The sequence below is a fragment of the Asterias rubens genome, chromosome 10 (assembly GCF_902459465.1).
Source record: "Asterias rubens chromosome 10, eAstRub1.3, whole genome shotgun sequence".
Classification (NCBI taxonomy): Eukaryota; Metazoa; Echinodermata; class Asteroidea; order Forcipulatida; family Asteriidae; genus Asterias; species Asterias rubens.
This window is the reverse complement of record NC_047071.1, coordinates 4,220,747-4,238,088: the sequence shown is the minus strand read 5'-3', so window position 1 is coordinate 4,238,088 and position 17,342 is coordinate 4,220,747. Positions and strand designations below refer to the sequence as shown.

General features: G+C 39.5%; 2 protein-coding genes across 2 annotated transcripts; both read right to left on the bottom strand.

Annotated features, from left to right (window-relative positions):
* Positions 1-3,791: 3,791 nt before the first annotated feature.
* Positions 3,792-8,141, bottom strand: LOC117295335 (la-related protein 6-like). Its single transcript, XM_033777922.1, has 2 exons — positions 7,786-8,141; positions 3,792-5,354 (listed from the first exon to the last, which is right to left on the bottom strand). Exons 1-2 carry the CDS (start codon positions 7,951-7,953, stop codon positions 3,930-3,932), a joined length of 1,593 nt encoding a protein of 530 aa, XP_033633813.1. The 5' UTR covers positions 7,954-8,141; the 3' UTR covers positions 3,792-3,929.
* A 2,722-nt stretch (positions 8,142-10,863) lies between these two features.
* Positions 10,864-16,515, bottom strand: LOC117295334 (dynactin subunit 3-like). Its single transcript, XM_033777920.1, has 7 exons — positions 16,396-16,515; positions 15,221-15,305; positions 14,715-14,801; positions 13,895-13,978; positions 13,127-13,185; positions 12,446-12,505; positions 10,864-11,313 (listed from the first exon to the last, which is right to left on the bottom strand). The coding sequence occupies exons 1-7, from the start codon at positions 16,504-16,506 to the stop codon at positions 11,221-11,223; spliced, it is 579 nt and encodes a 192-aa protein (XP_033633811.1). The 5' UTR covers positions 16,507-16,515; the 3' UTR covers positions 10,864-11,220.
* Positions 16,516-17,342: the final 827 nt, after the last annotated feature.

Genomic DNA, 17,342 nt, shown 5'->3' with positions numbered 1-17,342 from the left:
GTGCCTTGCTGAAAATGAAAACAAATTTGACCTCCCCCTTGCATTTAGGCTACACAATATTTGTAGTTAAAACAAATAAATACAAATTTACAGAGACTCTTTTCAGTGTTCGTACTTAACCCTAAAGTACCCCCCAAAAATACTCTCTTTTTTTGGGGGGGGGGGGCAGGGATACCCAATAATTATGTTGTAAGGATATTTTAAATTCTATTTTCTGTACATAAATGAAAAGCATTTAGGCTCTGCTTCTAATTTCTCTATTTCATCAACTCGTCGTACGTAGCTGGCTTATTTCTATAGCACTACAGTACTTATTATATAACTTAACTGTATTGCTATTTGCTAGACCTTTGCAATCAAAACCCCAATTGTAACTTCCTATATACGACATGTATGTAAACACAATATGTACATGTTTGTGTGTCAGAAAGCTACACGTGCATAGTGTGTACATGTACATGTACATACATGTAAGCGAGTTTATCTTAGAATTTTCAACTGTCTTGCAGTAGTACAGCCTTGAATAAACTTTCACTTTCAACAATCTCATAGCGACGAATTATTCAAAGGACTCATATTCATCATATCTAGTTTTCAGCCCGTCTGCACTGTAGCCTATCACTCAGGGCTTGAACTTGGGAAAGTCCACAAGATCGCAAGGCTTTTTGATAAAACATTTCGGCGAAATTTTCGCTAAACCCCAAATTTGATTGCAAGGGCAGAATCAAGAGAAAATACAAGAAACTACATGTACAAAAATCAAAATGAAAACACAGTTTACAATTAATGTATTAATGAACTAGAAAAATTACTTTTTTTTTTTTTTTACCCTTACACATATTTTGTTTTTGAGCACTGTATACTCCGTACTTTCCCGAATTCTATGAAGAAAAAAAATCCATAGGCATATTACCCAGGTGGGATTTGAACCCATGACCTTTGGAACTCTAGAGCAGTGTCTTACCAACTTGACCACCAAGATTGCTCTGAAGCTAGAGTCGGTTAGAATCCTAACCGTAAAAAAAAAAAAACCCGTACAGGATGTGGACCAGCGAAAAGGCTGGCTGACTATCGAAGTGACAAAATAAAAAAAAGGGGAGGGGTACACCATGCCACATAGCGAGCACCAAATGACACCATCGATGCTACCAAAAGTCAATTATACACATAATAAGTTTTTGAAATATTTACATATGAACAAGCTGCAGATTCCAGCTTACCATATTGAACAAAAATAATAACAATAATAAATTTACACCTTGCATTGAAACTCTGGGTTTATAGTGTACCAATACAGACAAAAAGAACTACATCATCAATGAGGCAGGGGTGGGGGAGGTTGGGTTGGAAGCCAATTTGCCAATTGCCATTCTCTTCCCAGGGGTGTATGAAAGCCAGTTTGCCAATTGCCATTCCCTTTCCAGGGATGTATGGAAGCCAGAGTGAGTGTTCTCAATAACTTACAAAAAGCTGTATAATACCACACTGCGCGTACATGTACGCTCAGCATTGTGTAAGCTTCATTTAAAGGATAATATGCACTTCCTAATTTACCAATTTGAATGATTGACACTAAAAAAATCTTCTGGGCACGATTTAAATTGCATTGTCATAAGTAAGGCAAAGTTGCCCCACTTTTTCACAATTTTTCATTCAATGCATATAAACAAGTGTGGCATTTAAAAAATAATTTAGATTATTGAATTAGATGGGATTTTTCACTGTCTCTCTCAAAAGCGTAAGAAAAATTAGTACTAAACCTGTTCTTACAATCCAAAAAGTCACTCAAAAAAATACGGCTAGATGTACATACAGTATGAGCATTTGTACACAATATATTATTTTGTTATGCCTGGAATTACACAGAGGTCATGGAGGCAATGACCTCTGTTGACCTGGTTTTTCCCAAGTACTCCTCCTTTAAAAGTATCCCGTAGAGTTAAGTGCCCTTGTTCAATTAAAAATGGTCCAGTCTTGCCCTTTCTAAAGATGAAATTCCAAACCTTGATTTGTTTGTGTTTACATTTTGAACACTAACTATATATGTACAACAAGTATAGTAAGTACAGCTGTTATTATGTCAATGGAAATGTGGAAATGTCACCTACATGTAAGCCCAATTTCACTGGGCTGCTAAAAGACACTGGACACTATTGGTATTATTGTCAAAGACCAGTCTTCTCACTTGGTGTATCTCAACATATGCATGAAATAACAAACCTGTGAAAATTTGAGCTCAATTGGTCGCCGAAGTTGCGAGATAATAATAGAAGAAAACAAAAACACCCCCGGTCACACGAAGTTGTGTGCTTTCAGATGCTTGATTTTGAGACCTCAAATTCTAAATCTGAGGTCTCGAAATCAAAATTGCGGAAAATTACTTCTTTCCCAAAACTACGTCACGTCAGAGGGAGCGGTTTTTCTCACAATGATTTATACTATTAACCTCTCCCCATTACTTGTTACCAAGTAAGGTTTTATGCTTATAATTATTTTGAGTAATTACCAATAGTGTCCACTGCCTTGAAGCAGCTCTATGAAATTGTTCTCTCTAATGAGCTCAGTTACCCTGAAATCCTACACGTAAAACAAATAGTCATAAATATAAATGCACTATAAAATAATATAAACACAAATTAGAGAATCACCTCTGTAGTCTGCATCCAACAACATAAACTATATACAAATAACCTTTGCCTGAAAGGGCATTGCAATTCATTTTACATAACGGAAAAAAAAAAAAGAAAAAAAATGATTTCTTCGATTGGAAAGAATTCTATAAAAAAAATCTACTTTGAACCCAAAATATCATTTAATAAGTCGGTGAAAAGGTCACGACCCAGTTTCATAAAGCTGTGAACAAATGCCATTGCTGCTTAGCAATGGCATTGGGAACCAATCACAGGAATGGTAAATGTACAGTACTTTGGCTGGTAACCCTATTTTTGCTGAGCAAGAGTTTTCTGTGTTAAGCAAGTTTTCTTGCTTCCTTACATGCTTTATGAAATCGGGGCCCGGATTAAATGTTCTAAAATGTACAACCTTTGCAAACCTGTCATTTCTAAGCTATCCAATCTTTGATTTGTAGCTTGTGTACATCATTGTATGAGAGTGAAACCATGGATTTTAAATGCACCAGAGATAACGGGATGGAACAAAGGGTTTTTGTTGCGCCCATTTCACAGAGGCTGGGCACTTCTATCGTTTAATCCCATTACATTGAATACATGAAGGTTGATAGGTCTGTGATAATGTGTATTGATAAACATGCCTGCTGGCATCAGGATTGTACGGTTAAAAATCCAATTGTACCAGGCATACCATTTAGCTCTGGAAAAAAGTAGCCTACATTTTATTGGAACAAGGGTTTCAACATGTCACGAAATTGGGCCAAGCGGCATCCCTATGAAAAGAGGTTAATAAGTTTCATTTGTAATTGTTATACCTCGGTAACAAACTGTGAAGTTTGATTGGTTTGATTGGTCGAGAACCATGTGACGCGCAACAAAAACGCATGTTACATGGCTTGACGGGCCGGGTAACATGAAAAGTGATGTACACCGGTGTACATCAACTTGATCGTTCCTAGCGTTGGTCGATTTCCAGTGCTGTGTACGAAACAACCGCGGGTTCGAGGGAATTGTTTCTTGTTCGTCTGCTTATTAAACAATGAATAGACCGTCGTGATAATGTTTGAAGATGACAACAGAACTTCGAAAAGAGGAATAACAATTAAACAAAGGTACAACAAAACAATTGTTGCACGCTGTGACTGGGGTCCATGGGTTTTGTACACGGGTGCCATTTTCCCCATCGGGTGTACAAAACGCCATGGACCCCGTCACAGCGTGCAACAATTGTATACTGAAAACATTCCATCTAAAATCACTGATTATCTAAACAGAGAATGGTAATTTTATTTGTTGGGATCAGTTCCTAGGGATACCACGCCCTCTACCTACAGAGAATCCTTTGGTACCGTCTGGACCTGCAGGCAATCTCACTAACGACTCTAGCTCATTAGCGTGGGTTAAGCTCCTTCGAGCCATTAAGGGGCTACCCACTGGACTTGCCTCAGATGATGCCGCAAGAAGTTTACGACGCTGCACCCAAGGACTCGATGTATTACTGTGATCCGAGAAACTATCATACATCTTGCGACCCAACTCTGGGCTAGCTCTTGGGCTATTCCTTGGGCTATTACGAGAATTAGCGAGTGGCGATCGGCCGACTTTCCTCTGTTGTCGAGGGCTACCATGAGGACTTGGGTTGGGACTTCCTTTTGGTGTGTTGCTCGGGCTAAGATGGACCGGGCTCTTACCTTGGGGGACAATGACGGGCTTGCTGATGTGCCTGCGGCTTGGTAAAGGGGAATTCTCTACATCGGAGGAGCTGGGTGTACCTGGGATCTCTACACGGTCTGCAGCCAGTTCATCAATCCTGGCATTCTTCTTTTTCCGTTGACGTTTCTTTTTCTTGGCTGAGTCTCCACCTTCGCCACCGTCAGAGCCTGTCAGGTCGCCACCTTGTGACGGAGAGAGTCCCTCAGTACTCCTGCGATTATTGCTTTGTTGGTGAGACTCTTTATCTTTGATTTTCTCTTTTCTCTTCTCCTTTGATAGTACTGTCACGACCATCCCAGTGCGCCAGTTGTCCTTATCGCTCATTTGCTTGGCAGCCTTCAGGGCGGCCTGTCCAGTTTCAAACTCCACCAGAGCGCAGACTTTATTACGGACTTCACTGTGCCTCTCTATGTGCTTACGGACATCCTGTGGGAAAGCTTTCCCAGGGCGTAGGATTCTCACCAAAGAAATGTCACCGCAATGCTTGAACAGCTCAGCAATGCTTTCAATAGATGGGTTTTCTGTGGGTAGATTAACCACCACGACTGTTCTTGATGGAGTGGTCTCATCGTAGTCTGGTAGAGGGGCCTTCCGTTTCACTTTGGTTCCCTCATCATTAACCTCCAAGGTTGTTGAGCTCTGAAGGCTATGCCGCACAGTTCTCCAATCCTTAGTCAGGCTCTTGACCTTCTTAAACGATGTGATAAGTTTAAGACTGACATAGCCCTCTTTATTTCGCCGGACGTGCTTTAACAAGAATGCATCTTTGGTGATATTGGCATCGGAGAAATAAAACTCTACCTGTTTGATGATCTTGGCCTGTAGGGCTTCATCAGGGGGCGTCCATTCTCTCTCTCCCGTACTCTCCACTCCTCCGTCATCGGATTTACTTGCCTTCTTGATGGGTGTGTCAGCATCTTCACTGAGGGAGCTGTTGCTGGAATTGTCAGCTGACTCAGGATAGGCATCTTCACCGGTAGGTTCTTGCTCGGGTGGTCTGGAAATTTGAACCTACAGTTTCGTGTAAAGCAAAATGACAACAAGTTGTAAATATCTGCATATAATAATAAGAGTTTCACAAACTTAGGTGACAATTTTGATGTGAAGGTTTTGTTTTACGTAACGGGTCGCACTAAATACCGACAACTCACGACCCCTCACGACAACTCACGACAACAATTTTTAAATGTACTTTATCAGAACATTTGAACATAAGTCAACCCTTACATATATGCACAAGAGTCATATGCACCTAAATCATTTTCAAACTGTTGAAAAAATTGTGTTTTTAAATGTAAAAAAAAGTTTTTTTTACCCGCATTTATATCCGCCATGTTGTCTTTCGACGCACTTGGACGATTCTATTATACCGCAGGGGTGATAAGCTTGGGAGATATCACGATATTATCGAATATCACGATATTAATTTGGAAACGATTTCGATATCGGATGGATTTGGTTTTAATCGAAATATCGATAATCGCGATATCGATTAAATATCGCGATGTATTTGCTAGCTGAGACATCTTGCACCCCATAGGTTTGGAGTAAAACCAGACAAACAGGTCATTAGAACACCTCTCTTATGCTATGACTGTCTCTTCTACAACTTTCACTTGGAGTTTGAAGACTGATGATGACAAATTTAATTAACCGCGATTATATCGAATATCGCGATTTATTGTCTGCGATATATCGTGAATAAAATAAATCGATATCGCCCAAGCTTAGGTGATACAATATGCAAGATGATTACTTACCATTTTGTTATGTATCTCATGGAGTTTAAAACAATATTAGGCCTATATTTAAGTTTCCCCTTTTAACTTCGAATTCAAGAGTGGCGGCTTAGTTACTAACGAGAAAGAAAAAATCAGCAGCTAAAACCAAAACGAAAAAATAAAAATCAGCCCTCAGAAATTACCTCGCTCCATGCGGTGTAATAGAATCGTCCAAGTACGTTGAAAGACAACATAGCAATATTTCCGTTCGTTAATAAATTCGGGGTAAAAAACACTTTTTTTACAGTTACAAATACAATTTTTCAACAGTTTGAAAGTGTTTTAGATGCATATGACTCTTGTGCACATATTTAACGGTTGAATTATGTTCAAATGTTCTGGTAAAGTGTATTTAACAATTGTTGTCGTAAGTTGTCTTGAGGGGTCGTGAGTTGTCGTTATTTAGTGCGACCGTTTGCAACACATTATTATATTTTAATGCTAGTAAACAACTTTGAAGGTTTTCCAATGGACTTTGGACCAAACCATGAAGACAATTTCCATCCTCTAGAAAACCCATCTCCAACTCTTAATAGTTAAAAGCGAAGAGTGTAACTCAAAAATAAACTCAGGCCTGGAATTACAGAGGCAATAGTCTTGGCCTTGGTGTCCCCTAAAAAGTTGCCCATCCACTGGAAGTGCCACTTTGAGAAATATGGCCTTGCCCTCTCAAAGATCCTTGCGTTTTGATTAGTGGAACTCGTGTCACATCCTGTTTTTCGCAATACTCCCAAGTCCCAAGTATTACATTTGAGTCCCAATTCGGACTCATACAAATGGTTCCCCTTACATTTTACACAAAAACAACAACCCAAAAGTAGGCCTACATGTACTCCTGGGAACGTGTAGGTTATGGTCAAATATATATAGTTGCGATAATTATGTAACCCATGGGGTGATGGAGGGTTGTTACAATTATCCCCAGGTCAGATACAGCACTTTTTCCCGTCATAACTAGGCTACTGTCCATACAGTAGTGTATTTGGTATTTACTTCCCGCACCACAGTGTCACTCACTGAATGAACTTTCGATGGCCGACTACAATGACTCTGTACATTAAACATTGTTGTTTGTTTGTATAATGTTTAATTTATTGCTCTTTGTAAACGCTGTGATATGGTTTTACCATGAATAGCGTACCTAAATGCTTAATAATAATAATTAAACAAATCTAACTTTTATATATCACAACAACACCTTTTTGAAAGTTTGAATATGATATTGGTAAAACATAATCCTATTATATTAACTATTCTTACTGCAAACGTGTTTATTCCCAGCCTTAACATAACAACAAACATGACAAAAGAATATCAGTACCAGCCACCACGCTTTAATTTGTTAATGTTATGAATTATTAAGTATCGAATTTACTCAAGGGAGATATTCCTTTTGCTGGTAAAATGGTAAAAATAAGTGAAAAAGTGGTAGCACTGTAGCAGGATGATGGATACAGGGATTACAGAATCAGATTCAGAATAAGAAACTTTCCAAATAAAAAAGGCAGCACTTCCACTTGATGAATAAAAAAGATGAAGATGTTGACAGATAAATTAAAGTTCACTACTAACTGGACAACTAGTTTAGTACTTGGTACTTCCCTATGCCAATCAGGAGTATTTCATGTAATATTTGATGTGATTTTGATGTCAATATTTACCAATGGACATGATGGAGGGCTACTGCGTGCGGTTGATACTGAACTAGCAGTAGGCGATAAAGACCCGATTTCCGACACCGATACCGGCTTTTCGATCACCAGATGCTCCGACATTACCGGGCTGCATGAGCCGTTCTCAGTCGTTTCCAATGCCGCAGATTCGCTCATTATGTCCCAGGAGTTGGACTGATGTCTCCAAAACCTCTGGACGAACTACTCCGCGCAACTGAAACCGAGGAGGGAATGTCGAAATTTCACCCGAATCCGCACCCTTCCGTGTAGTTGACGAGAGGCACGAGGGGGTAGCAAAATAGCACATAAACAAAAATGGTTCCCGACTGTAAATACGCCACAAACCACCGCACAAAACTCACTGGTTCTCGCTATCTCTTGATGCAGATTTTTTTCATCGAGAAACGAAAGCGATTATTCTTTAAGTGAGAAAAAGCGCCCCCCCCCCCCCCCACAGTCGCATATCTTATTTATTACTTTATTATTACTCAATTTTAAGACCCACGTGTCCTTTACCAAGAAAGTTAGCGGAAGTTCCGGGTGAACCACCGGGCGTTGATGATTAAACCACGTGGGTCATTTCACAAGAATAACTGGCTAAAATGATGAGTTGTTTTGGAATGTACGGGGAGGTGGGTGGGGGGGGGGGGGGGGGGGGTGACGAAATAAACCCTACGTTTACTTTTCATAACAACCGAAACAAAACCATACGTTTATTTTACATTTTAGTGTGTGGGGGGGGGGGTGACGAAATAAACCCTACGTTTACTTTTCATAACAACCGAAACAAAACCATACGTTTATTTTACATTTTAGTGTGATTCCATTAGTATTTCCTGGAAACATCTGCAGATAACCAATCAACTTGGAGGAGTAACAAATTACATTTACAAAAACTGTCCCCTGCAAAATAACGCATTACGGCGCCCAGCCCACCTTGTTGAGCTGTTAATGGCTCCGCTTTTAACATCGGTCTCATCACTGTCACATGTGACAGTGATGAGACCGATGTTGTGACAGTGATGAGACCGATGTTAAAAGCGGAGCCACTAACAGCTCAACAAGGTGGGCTATACGGCGCCCAGCCAGAATTTTCTTCACAGGGGGCGGGTGTTACTTTACGAGGGGGTCCAAGTTAGGAAGTTGGGAAAATGCCATGGACAAATTGTTTCAAACGGCTGACATAAACAAAACAATTCCTAACTTTTCTGAGGGTAAACAAATATATCAGAAACGGGTAGGGGTGTCGGAAGCTTGGGGTGTGAGCATTTTAAGAACAAGCAAATTTCAGTCATTTTGATTAGGTCAATCAAGCAAGATATGCAGTCACAACTAAATGACTACAAACTTGCTCTACTATGGCCCAAGAGTAATAATGATCTGTACAGGGCCCGATTTCATAGAGCTGCTAAGCACAACAATTTGCTTAGCATGAATTTTCTTCTCTGATAAAAACAGGATTATCTACCAAATTTCCACTTGATTTTCAGGATTAGAAAAAAAACAGCTGAATACCAGTACCAAGCAATATGCAACGGATGGAAACTCAGATGGTAATCCTGTTTTTATCAAGGAAGAAATCTCATGCTAAGCAAATTTGTGTGCTTAGCAGCTCTATGAAATTGGGCCCAGGTGTGAACTTTGTACCAATCTCTTCTTGCATTTGATCTTTGGACAAAGGTGAGCATTGAATAAAAGCAGTGAACTGTATAATAAAAGATTAGCCTTTTCTAAAGTGCGTCCAATCCTGTAATCGGCTGATGGTCACTCATTTACAAAAAGGTCATAAGGATTGAAGCAGTAAACTGATAGTGATGGATGGGCTTGACACACAGTGACAATAAACTCAGAAAGAAATCCATGTTAAAGGACACCAAATTACTGCTTCAACAGTAAATGCTTATTTTAATTTTCGCATAAAAAAAATAACATGGTGCGGAAAAAAATAAGTTAAGAAACTGACCGATGCATTTTAATAAGTATTTCAACGACATCATGTTTCACCCATAATGAATGGTATACATGTCAGGTCTGGATTTTTTTATTTGAGAGGGCTAAAGGTCATTTTCATTTTAAATAGGGTACTTGGAAAATCTGAAAGTATATTTGAAACTTTTGAAGGGGCACCAAAAGGCCAAGACAGGGGCAAGGGAGGCAATGGCCTCTGTTATTCAAGATGCAAATTATTTGATTTCTTGGCAATCAAAACATTTTGTCAGGAGTTGGTACATGCACATTGTTTCGGTTTGACGTAAAGAGTGTTTATATTAATAAATATTAATGTTTTGGGTATTAAATCAGTTTGTTTGCTCCTTTAAACTTCTGCATTGCATTAACTTCCGTTTGATAAAACTGCTGGCTGCTATAATTAATATATAAAGCAAAAAGAAATACCCCCAAATAGCTACACAAAAGGAGTCTAAATGACTTATGCAAATTTTGTATCTCCAATAAAAAGTAATAAAATAAATTATAGTAAAATGATTGAATTACGTTTTTAACCTAACCCCGATGTCCATTGACCCTTTCGAGCTACGTTTATGCAACTATCACCTACTCACTTCCAAACGGCATTTATCATAATATTGCACTTTAAAATTTAAAAAATGACCCTCCACTTAAAAGAAAATTCTTAAAAGTTTGTAAAGATTTTTGAAAAAGAGGCCTTGTTGAAGTCAAACCCAAATTAGCAGAAAGTAAATTTTCAAGGAATAAACAATAAAGACAAATGACTGGGTACCATTTTAAATTAAAGGCAGTGGACACTATCGGTAATTGTCAAAGACTAGCCTTCACAGTTGGTGTATCTCAACATATGTATAAAATAACAAACCAGTGAAAATTTGAGCTCAATCGGTCATCGAACTTGCAAGATAATAATGAAAGAAAAAAACGCCCTTGTCACACGAAGTTGTGTGCGTTTAGATGGTTGATTTCGAGACCTCAAGTTCTAAATCTGAGGTCTCGAAATCAAATTCGTGGAAAATTACTTCTTTCTCGAAAACTATGGGCACTTAGAAGAGAGCCGTTTCGCACAAAGTTTTATACCATCAACCTCTCCCCATTACTCGTCACCAAGAAAGGTTTTGTGCCAATAATTATTTTGAGTAATTACCAATAGTGTCCACTGCCTTTAACCATGGGTTGAACAAAAGTAGGGTTTGAAGCTGTGTGACCTCCAGATCAACGTACCAGTGCTCTACCAGCTGAGCTATCTTATGTTGGTGGTCTCCCTATTTTGTCAATTTCTTTGTTCAAGGGTGCCTGTTAGAAGCGATTCAACCTATATTTGCCATTTAACCAGGGATCACACCCAAGTTCACGATACAACCTGGGAAACTAACCACATCAAACATCGATTCTGAAAAAAATAATGATGACATGCTGGAAGTTTTCTTGAAGTCCTAGTAAAAGGAGAGACTTCTAGTACTCGTTTGGCTCCCGTACTTTAGCAGCTATCTCATAGCGTGTCATCACTGCATCCCATTGTACAAACTGCTGTGACAGCAACAAGACCTGATATAGACAAGTTAAGGTCAAAGGGCGCGTAGAGGTCACCAAATACCCGACAGTGGGATACTTTGGAACGCTTGGTGTTAGCAGATTTACAAGGCAAGTATCAATTGTTTACACAGTTCTGAGCATGCGCACATTTCCGAGTACACTGGATTTACCTGGTAAGTCTGCTGCCACCTACATGTAGCATCCCAAAAATTCCCCATTCAGTGGTGAAAGAACAGAAAGGTCCAAGACTTGGCTCCCAAGTGGCTCTTTAAGAGGTAGACTAAAATAATTACTTTTACACCTTTTGGTTATCGCTGGAAATATACATTTTGAGGAGATTTAGCAAACAGTATCCTCAATGCTAGGAGAGCAGATAAAATAGCTAGTCGTATTAGGACATTAATCTTTTTCCATGATGCGCTGCAGATAAAACCTCTTGGTGGGAAAACTGAGGCCTTCCTGTAAATGATTTGGCTAAATCTTGCTAAAATGTGAGCTTTGAAACTTAAAGCCATTATACACTTTCGGTAAACAGTATTGTCCAAGTCCCCAATTCGTGTATCACAACTTATATATAAAATAACAAACCTGTGAAAATTTAGGCTCAATCGGTCATCGGATTCCGGAGAAAATAATGGGAAAACCCACTCTTGTTTCCGCACGTTTCGCCGTGTCATGACATGTGGTTAAAATAAATCCGTCATTCTCGCTAACAAGAATTAATATTGTTTTAATGTTTTCTCAATAAGTAAAGCATTTCATGGAACAATATTTCAAGAGAAGTCTTTCACCATTACCTTCAGTAAACCCTGTAAATTATTTGTAAATCTGTGAATTTTTTTTTTTTTTTCTGTACCGAAAGTGTATAATGGCTTTAAATGATTTTGGGTTGAGCAAAGAAAAATTGACTAGAGCGGGATTTGAACCAACGACCTCCGGTTTAACGTGCCGGCGCTCTACCAACTGAGCTATCTAGCCCTATGTGGGTGGTCTCCAAATTTTTTCAATATCTTTGTTCGGGGGGGTGCCTTTGAAACTTAACTTAGACATCAATAAAAAGCAAGATATCAAGTTGAGCAAGAGTTTTCATGATAATGAACTAGCTTCAAAACAAATGTTTTGTCTGATTATTTTGAAAGGATACAATGTTGTTATAGGATTCCAGAAGTTGCTTGGTCTCCTGACTCTGCTGGTCAGCACGCTCCTAGAGAATAACAAGATAACATGATAATCACAAGCAGAGACAAGGTTTGGAAAATTGCTCCATCGTGAAAATGAGATCTGAAAAACTGAAATGTAATGGCTCCTGGGGAGGTAGATCTTTCCACATTAATACCCCTTATCTTTGGAATAGCCTTCTTCAAAACATGCGCTCTGTTCCTTCACTCACCTCTTTCTCAAACTTCCCTCAAACCCGCATCATGATAGTTGCCTACAAATTAGTTTTGCTTTCGTTCTGTAAATTGTAGAGCCTTATAAAGCGCCTACTTGTTAGGTGAAAATGTTGCTATATACAAAAGTATATTCCTGAAAATCAGAAGACATAAAAAGCTCCTTTTTATCAGCAAGCAGACAAAGGGTGCGTTCGTTTAGCTTCCCTGTCAGCCCCTGACAAGAGCTAATCGAACTATTAACACTCGCCCTCTCGTGGTGACGGCATGCATCTCAGTTCACCCCCAAGTGACCCACTCCAGGGCAGGGCACTGGGGGTTCACCCAGGTGAGCTCCATCAAAGCAGACCGGGGTCGACCCAGGGAAGCTAAACGAACGCACCCATTATAAATTGAGGTCTGTGTGACGCAGTTTGAGTTAAAGACACACTTACCTGTTGGCTAAGTTGTATCACGGTCAGAGGTTGTAGCTTCTCCTGAACAGCTGGCGCTCCTAGAGAAAAACAATCAATTAAAATTACTCTTACGACCACACAAGGGTGCGAGTCGGTCCTGATAAAAGTCTGAAACTGGGATGCAGATCTTAGGAGGTGGATTGACATTTTGGCGTTTCCACCTTTTGGTAACCCCTTGAGTTATAGATTCCAAGGAGCTTTTGGGAACAGTGTCCTCAGTGCTAGAGAAGTAGATCAAAGAGCAGGATTTATTTTATCTGGAGAAAAACACGTCACTTGTTCAGGACTAGCCTACGGAGGATAGTTAATTACAAACTGAACAACTTCAGAGCAATTTTGCTTGCAGACTAAAGATGGCATGAAAACGCACCCGGCTGCTGTTCCATTGTGCAGCTTGCACCAACTGCCCAACTGCGATACGTGTCATTTTGTCAGTACGAAGAGGGTCAGAAGTCACTAGCAATTATGCTAGGTAATTACGTGTCATGGCCGAGCGGTTAAGAGCACCGGATTCACGCTTTGGTGTTGGATCAGCAGAGTGTGGGTTCGAATCCCGGTCGTGACACTTGCTACATAAAATTGGGGAGGTAGTGCTTTCTGCTCTACCGGCCAGGCTTCGGACTGATGATACCCAAGCCTACATCCGTATGGACTGTAAAAGGGGTAACCCTGTTTCAGCCCAAGGAGTAGGTGGCATATCACACTAACTTAAACTCAACATTGTCAATCATAAAATCATAAAATTACCTTTGGTATGTTGGCTATCTAGTACATCGGTCATCCCTTTCATTTTCTCCAGTAGTACAGTGAGACTTTTCAGCTGATCCTCTTCTGCACATAAATAACAGAATTCTTTTACTTTGAAATATTAATGTTGGTTCATATTCAAAGGTAGGGTCATTAATCAGTAAATACTCCAAAAATGAATTGCCGTTAGAAATTACTCGTAGAGAAGGACTGCAGCTGTTGTTAGTATAAACCATTTTGTGAAAGGATTCCCTGTGAAGTATTTCCCTTTTGAAGTAAAACATTTTTTGGATAATTTTTCTTCCCCCAAAGACATTTGAATTTGAAAACTGATTCATCAGAGGGTTGGTGTCCATTCACGAATGCCTTCACCTTCACCAGGGCCCAATTTAATAGAACTGCTTAAGCAGTAAATACTGATTCAGAAATAAGCAGGGTACCAGTAACAAATTGTACATGTGACATACCAATTTTGTTTGCAGGTAACCTTACTCTGGTCAAGCAATTTTGTTGTGATTAGCTAATTTGTTTTTGTGCTTAAGCAGCAGGCCTGGAATTTCATCTTTAAAAGGGCAATGCCATTTTCATTTTGAAAAGGACACTTCCATTTGAAAATCTTTAAGGACGCGGGAAGCTTTTCAAGGGGCACCAAGGCCAATACTAGGGCAACAGAGGCCTTTGCCCCTGTGAAAATCTAGACCTGAAGCAGCTCTATGAATATGGGCCCGGCTCTCTTGCTCTCTAGCTCTAATTCACATAATACACATTGCTGACATTGGTTTCCGTCAACTTGGATCACAACAAAATTAGGCCAACCCACCAGCTAAAATGATGTCTGCTTTAGCATTTTCAGTCAGCGCCAACTTGCTGACAGCTTCTGGAGTAAGGTTACTGTTCAATTCATCAGCTGAAAAGGAAGAGTACAAAAGGAACATACTATTTTTTAATACTACAAACTAACATTCTTTATCTCGGATGCAAATTTCCATCTATAAAAGAATAATACCAAACATGATACTTTGCAAAATCTGACCCAGTTTATTTAAATTTGATAATGTATATGCAATTCAGATACATTTATAAATATTTTCAAATTTCAAATTCGGCCCTGATCTTGGCTTTAGTCACCTCTTCAGAAGCTTTTCAAAGACAAACATTTTCCAGTGTAGGCCTACCCTTTTCAAAACGAAAGTAACATTGCCCTTTCTAAGATAAAACTCTAGGCCTCCCCTTAGCAAACAAAGTTAAATTTTCTACAGTATACATATTTTCCTTGTACCCCAAACTGCCCCCCCCCCCCTGTTAATTTCTCGGTTGTGTGCATACTTATTTTCCACAGTGCCTGGATACGTTCCTTCCCCGTAGCCAGACCGGATAGAGATTGCTTTACACTACTCAGGGAATCCACAACCTAAAAATAAAGAGACAAAAACATTAAGAACTATTAAATTTTAATTTGATACTATTACTAGTTACGCATGGTTATTTTTTTTTCATGAAAATATGTGTCTGACCCAATTGTGGCACATTTTTATTATTATTAAGCCTCAATCAATTTAAATTAAATTTTAAAGTCACCTAGAAATATATTTTGTTTTCCTTTCAAACATAAGAGTATATGCTTACGAACAATAAAACAATTTTTTTAGTAATTGTTTGTCACGATTTATATGTTTAAAAAATATATATAGTTGTTTGGGGGGCTGACTCCGCCTACCCCTTTTGTGACGTCAATCGTGGCAGACTTTGCCTGCAATGCGTATAGTAAACACACGTGCAAAGTACATGTACGTCCAAGTTATGAGTTGGTACGTTTCAAAAAGTGTTTTTCTGCATTCAGCAGCAGTACACCTGGTCGGCATTGCCGGAAAAAAAAAAAAAAAAACTTTTTTTGAAACGTACAAACTCATGACTTAGTCCGTACATGTACTTTGCAATTGTGTTTACTCTACGCATTACAGGCAAAGTCTGCCTCGATTGACGTCACGAACAGCGCCCTCTCGGGTCGGGGTCTACTCTTAAATTTGTAAATAATATAAGAACTTATTTTTTAAAACCTTAGTTAACTGTTTATTCACATTCCACTCATCAAAACACATATATTAGGAAAAAGTTTCCGTATGGCGCCACCACTTTTTCATTCGATATGAAACATGAAATAGTATAGCATCTAAGTAAACTAATGGGGATGTAATGTACCTAGTTTACCTCAACACTCAATGAGAATTGAGATATCACTGATATCCCTTTTTGTAAAAATTTGTGAAAATGTGGCGCCATACGAAAAGTTATCCCATCCCTTCCCCTAAAGATCTGAGATTGAGCGGTTGAGAGACTAGCTAGACGGCTAAGTTGATCCTTGCCTTCATTCATTCGGTCTCGACTCCGAGTCTCTGCTCTCTGACTTTTTCAACTCATATATCATTAATGGAACCCTCATTAATTAACACGATTAGATCTAAAAAAAACTACACAAATTCCATTTTAATCACTGATTTTACCTTAAGTGTGCTTGATTCAGTTTTAACACTGCTGTCTTTACTGTAGATTAGCTCTTCAAGGATTTGTATTCGTGTGTCCAACACTTTCAGGACATCCGAGGTGGTCGCCATTTTGCAGTGTTGTTGTTCATTCATCATCCGCCCCCTCTCAACAGAGGGCGCTGTTTGCTTCAACACGTTGTGTACCAACAAATCCTTGTCAGGTGTCGCATGCAATAATGTCCTCTATCACTATGCAATACCATACTATCCGGATGACATTAGTGCAATTGCATGATTGCATATGCAATAATGTGTGCCGGACGGTTTTGCATATGCAATCGTGTCCGCCCGGACGCTGCTACATAATGCAATTGTGCCCGCCCGGACACATTTGTATATGCAGTTGTGTCCGCCCTCGTGCAAAAGCGTCTTTGCAGTAAATTGAACGCCCTTGGTCTACGGAACACGATTGCCTTTTTTTACAAGCTAGCTAAGTGCATGTCAAGAATGACATGGGAAATGATCGGCCGTGGGGTATTCGCTGCAATCATCAAAAATACGAGAATATTCATGCTGCATTACGTACGGGTTCAGTGCATGCACACTCGCTTACGCGCGCACAGCCCCGGACACGATTGTATGCAAAAGTGTCCGGAGCGAGCAGTATTGCGTGGCGGACACAATTGCATCTAGACACCGGCCTGCCTGACGATGTTATCACTTGTTACATTATCAATATAAACCACAAGGTTGCACGTGTACAATGTGTCACCGTCCTGCTTGTTTTTGCTTAGCAGGAAATTAATAGGCAATTTGTTCCTTCTAGAAATTTGGCCCTGGCACTGGTAATAAAGTTATCGGTGGGTTCGAATCCCTGACATGTCATGACACGTGTGTTCTTGCAGATGCTTTGCTCTTCTTCACCCACGAAAACCCATGGAAATCATGCGGAGGTAAAGACTAAT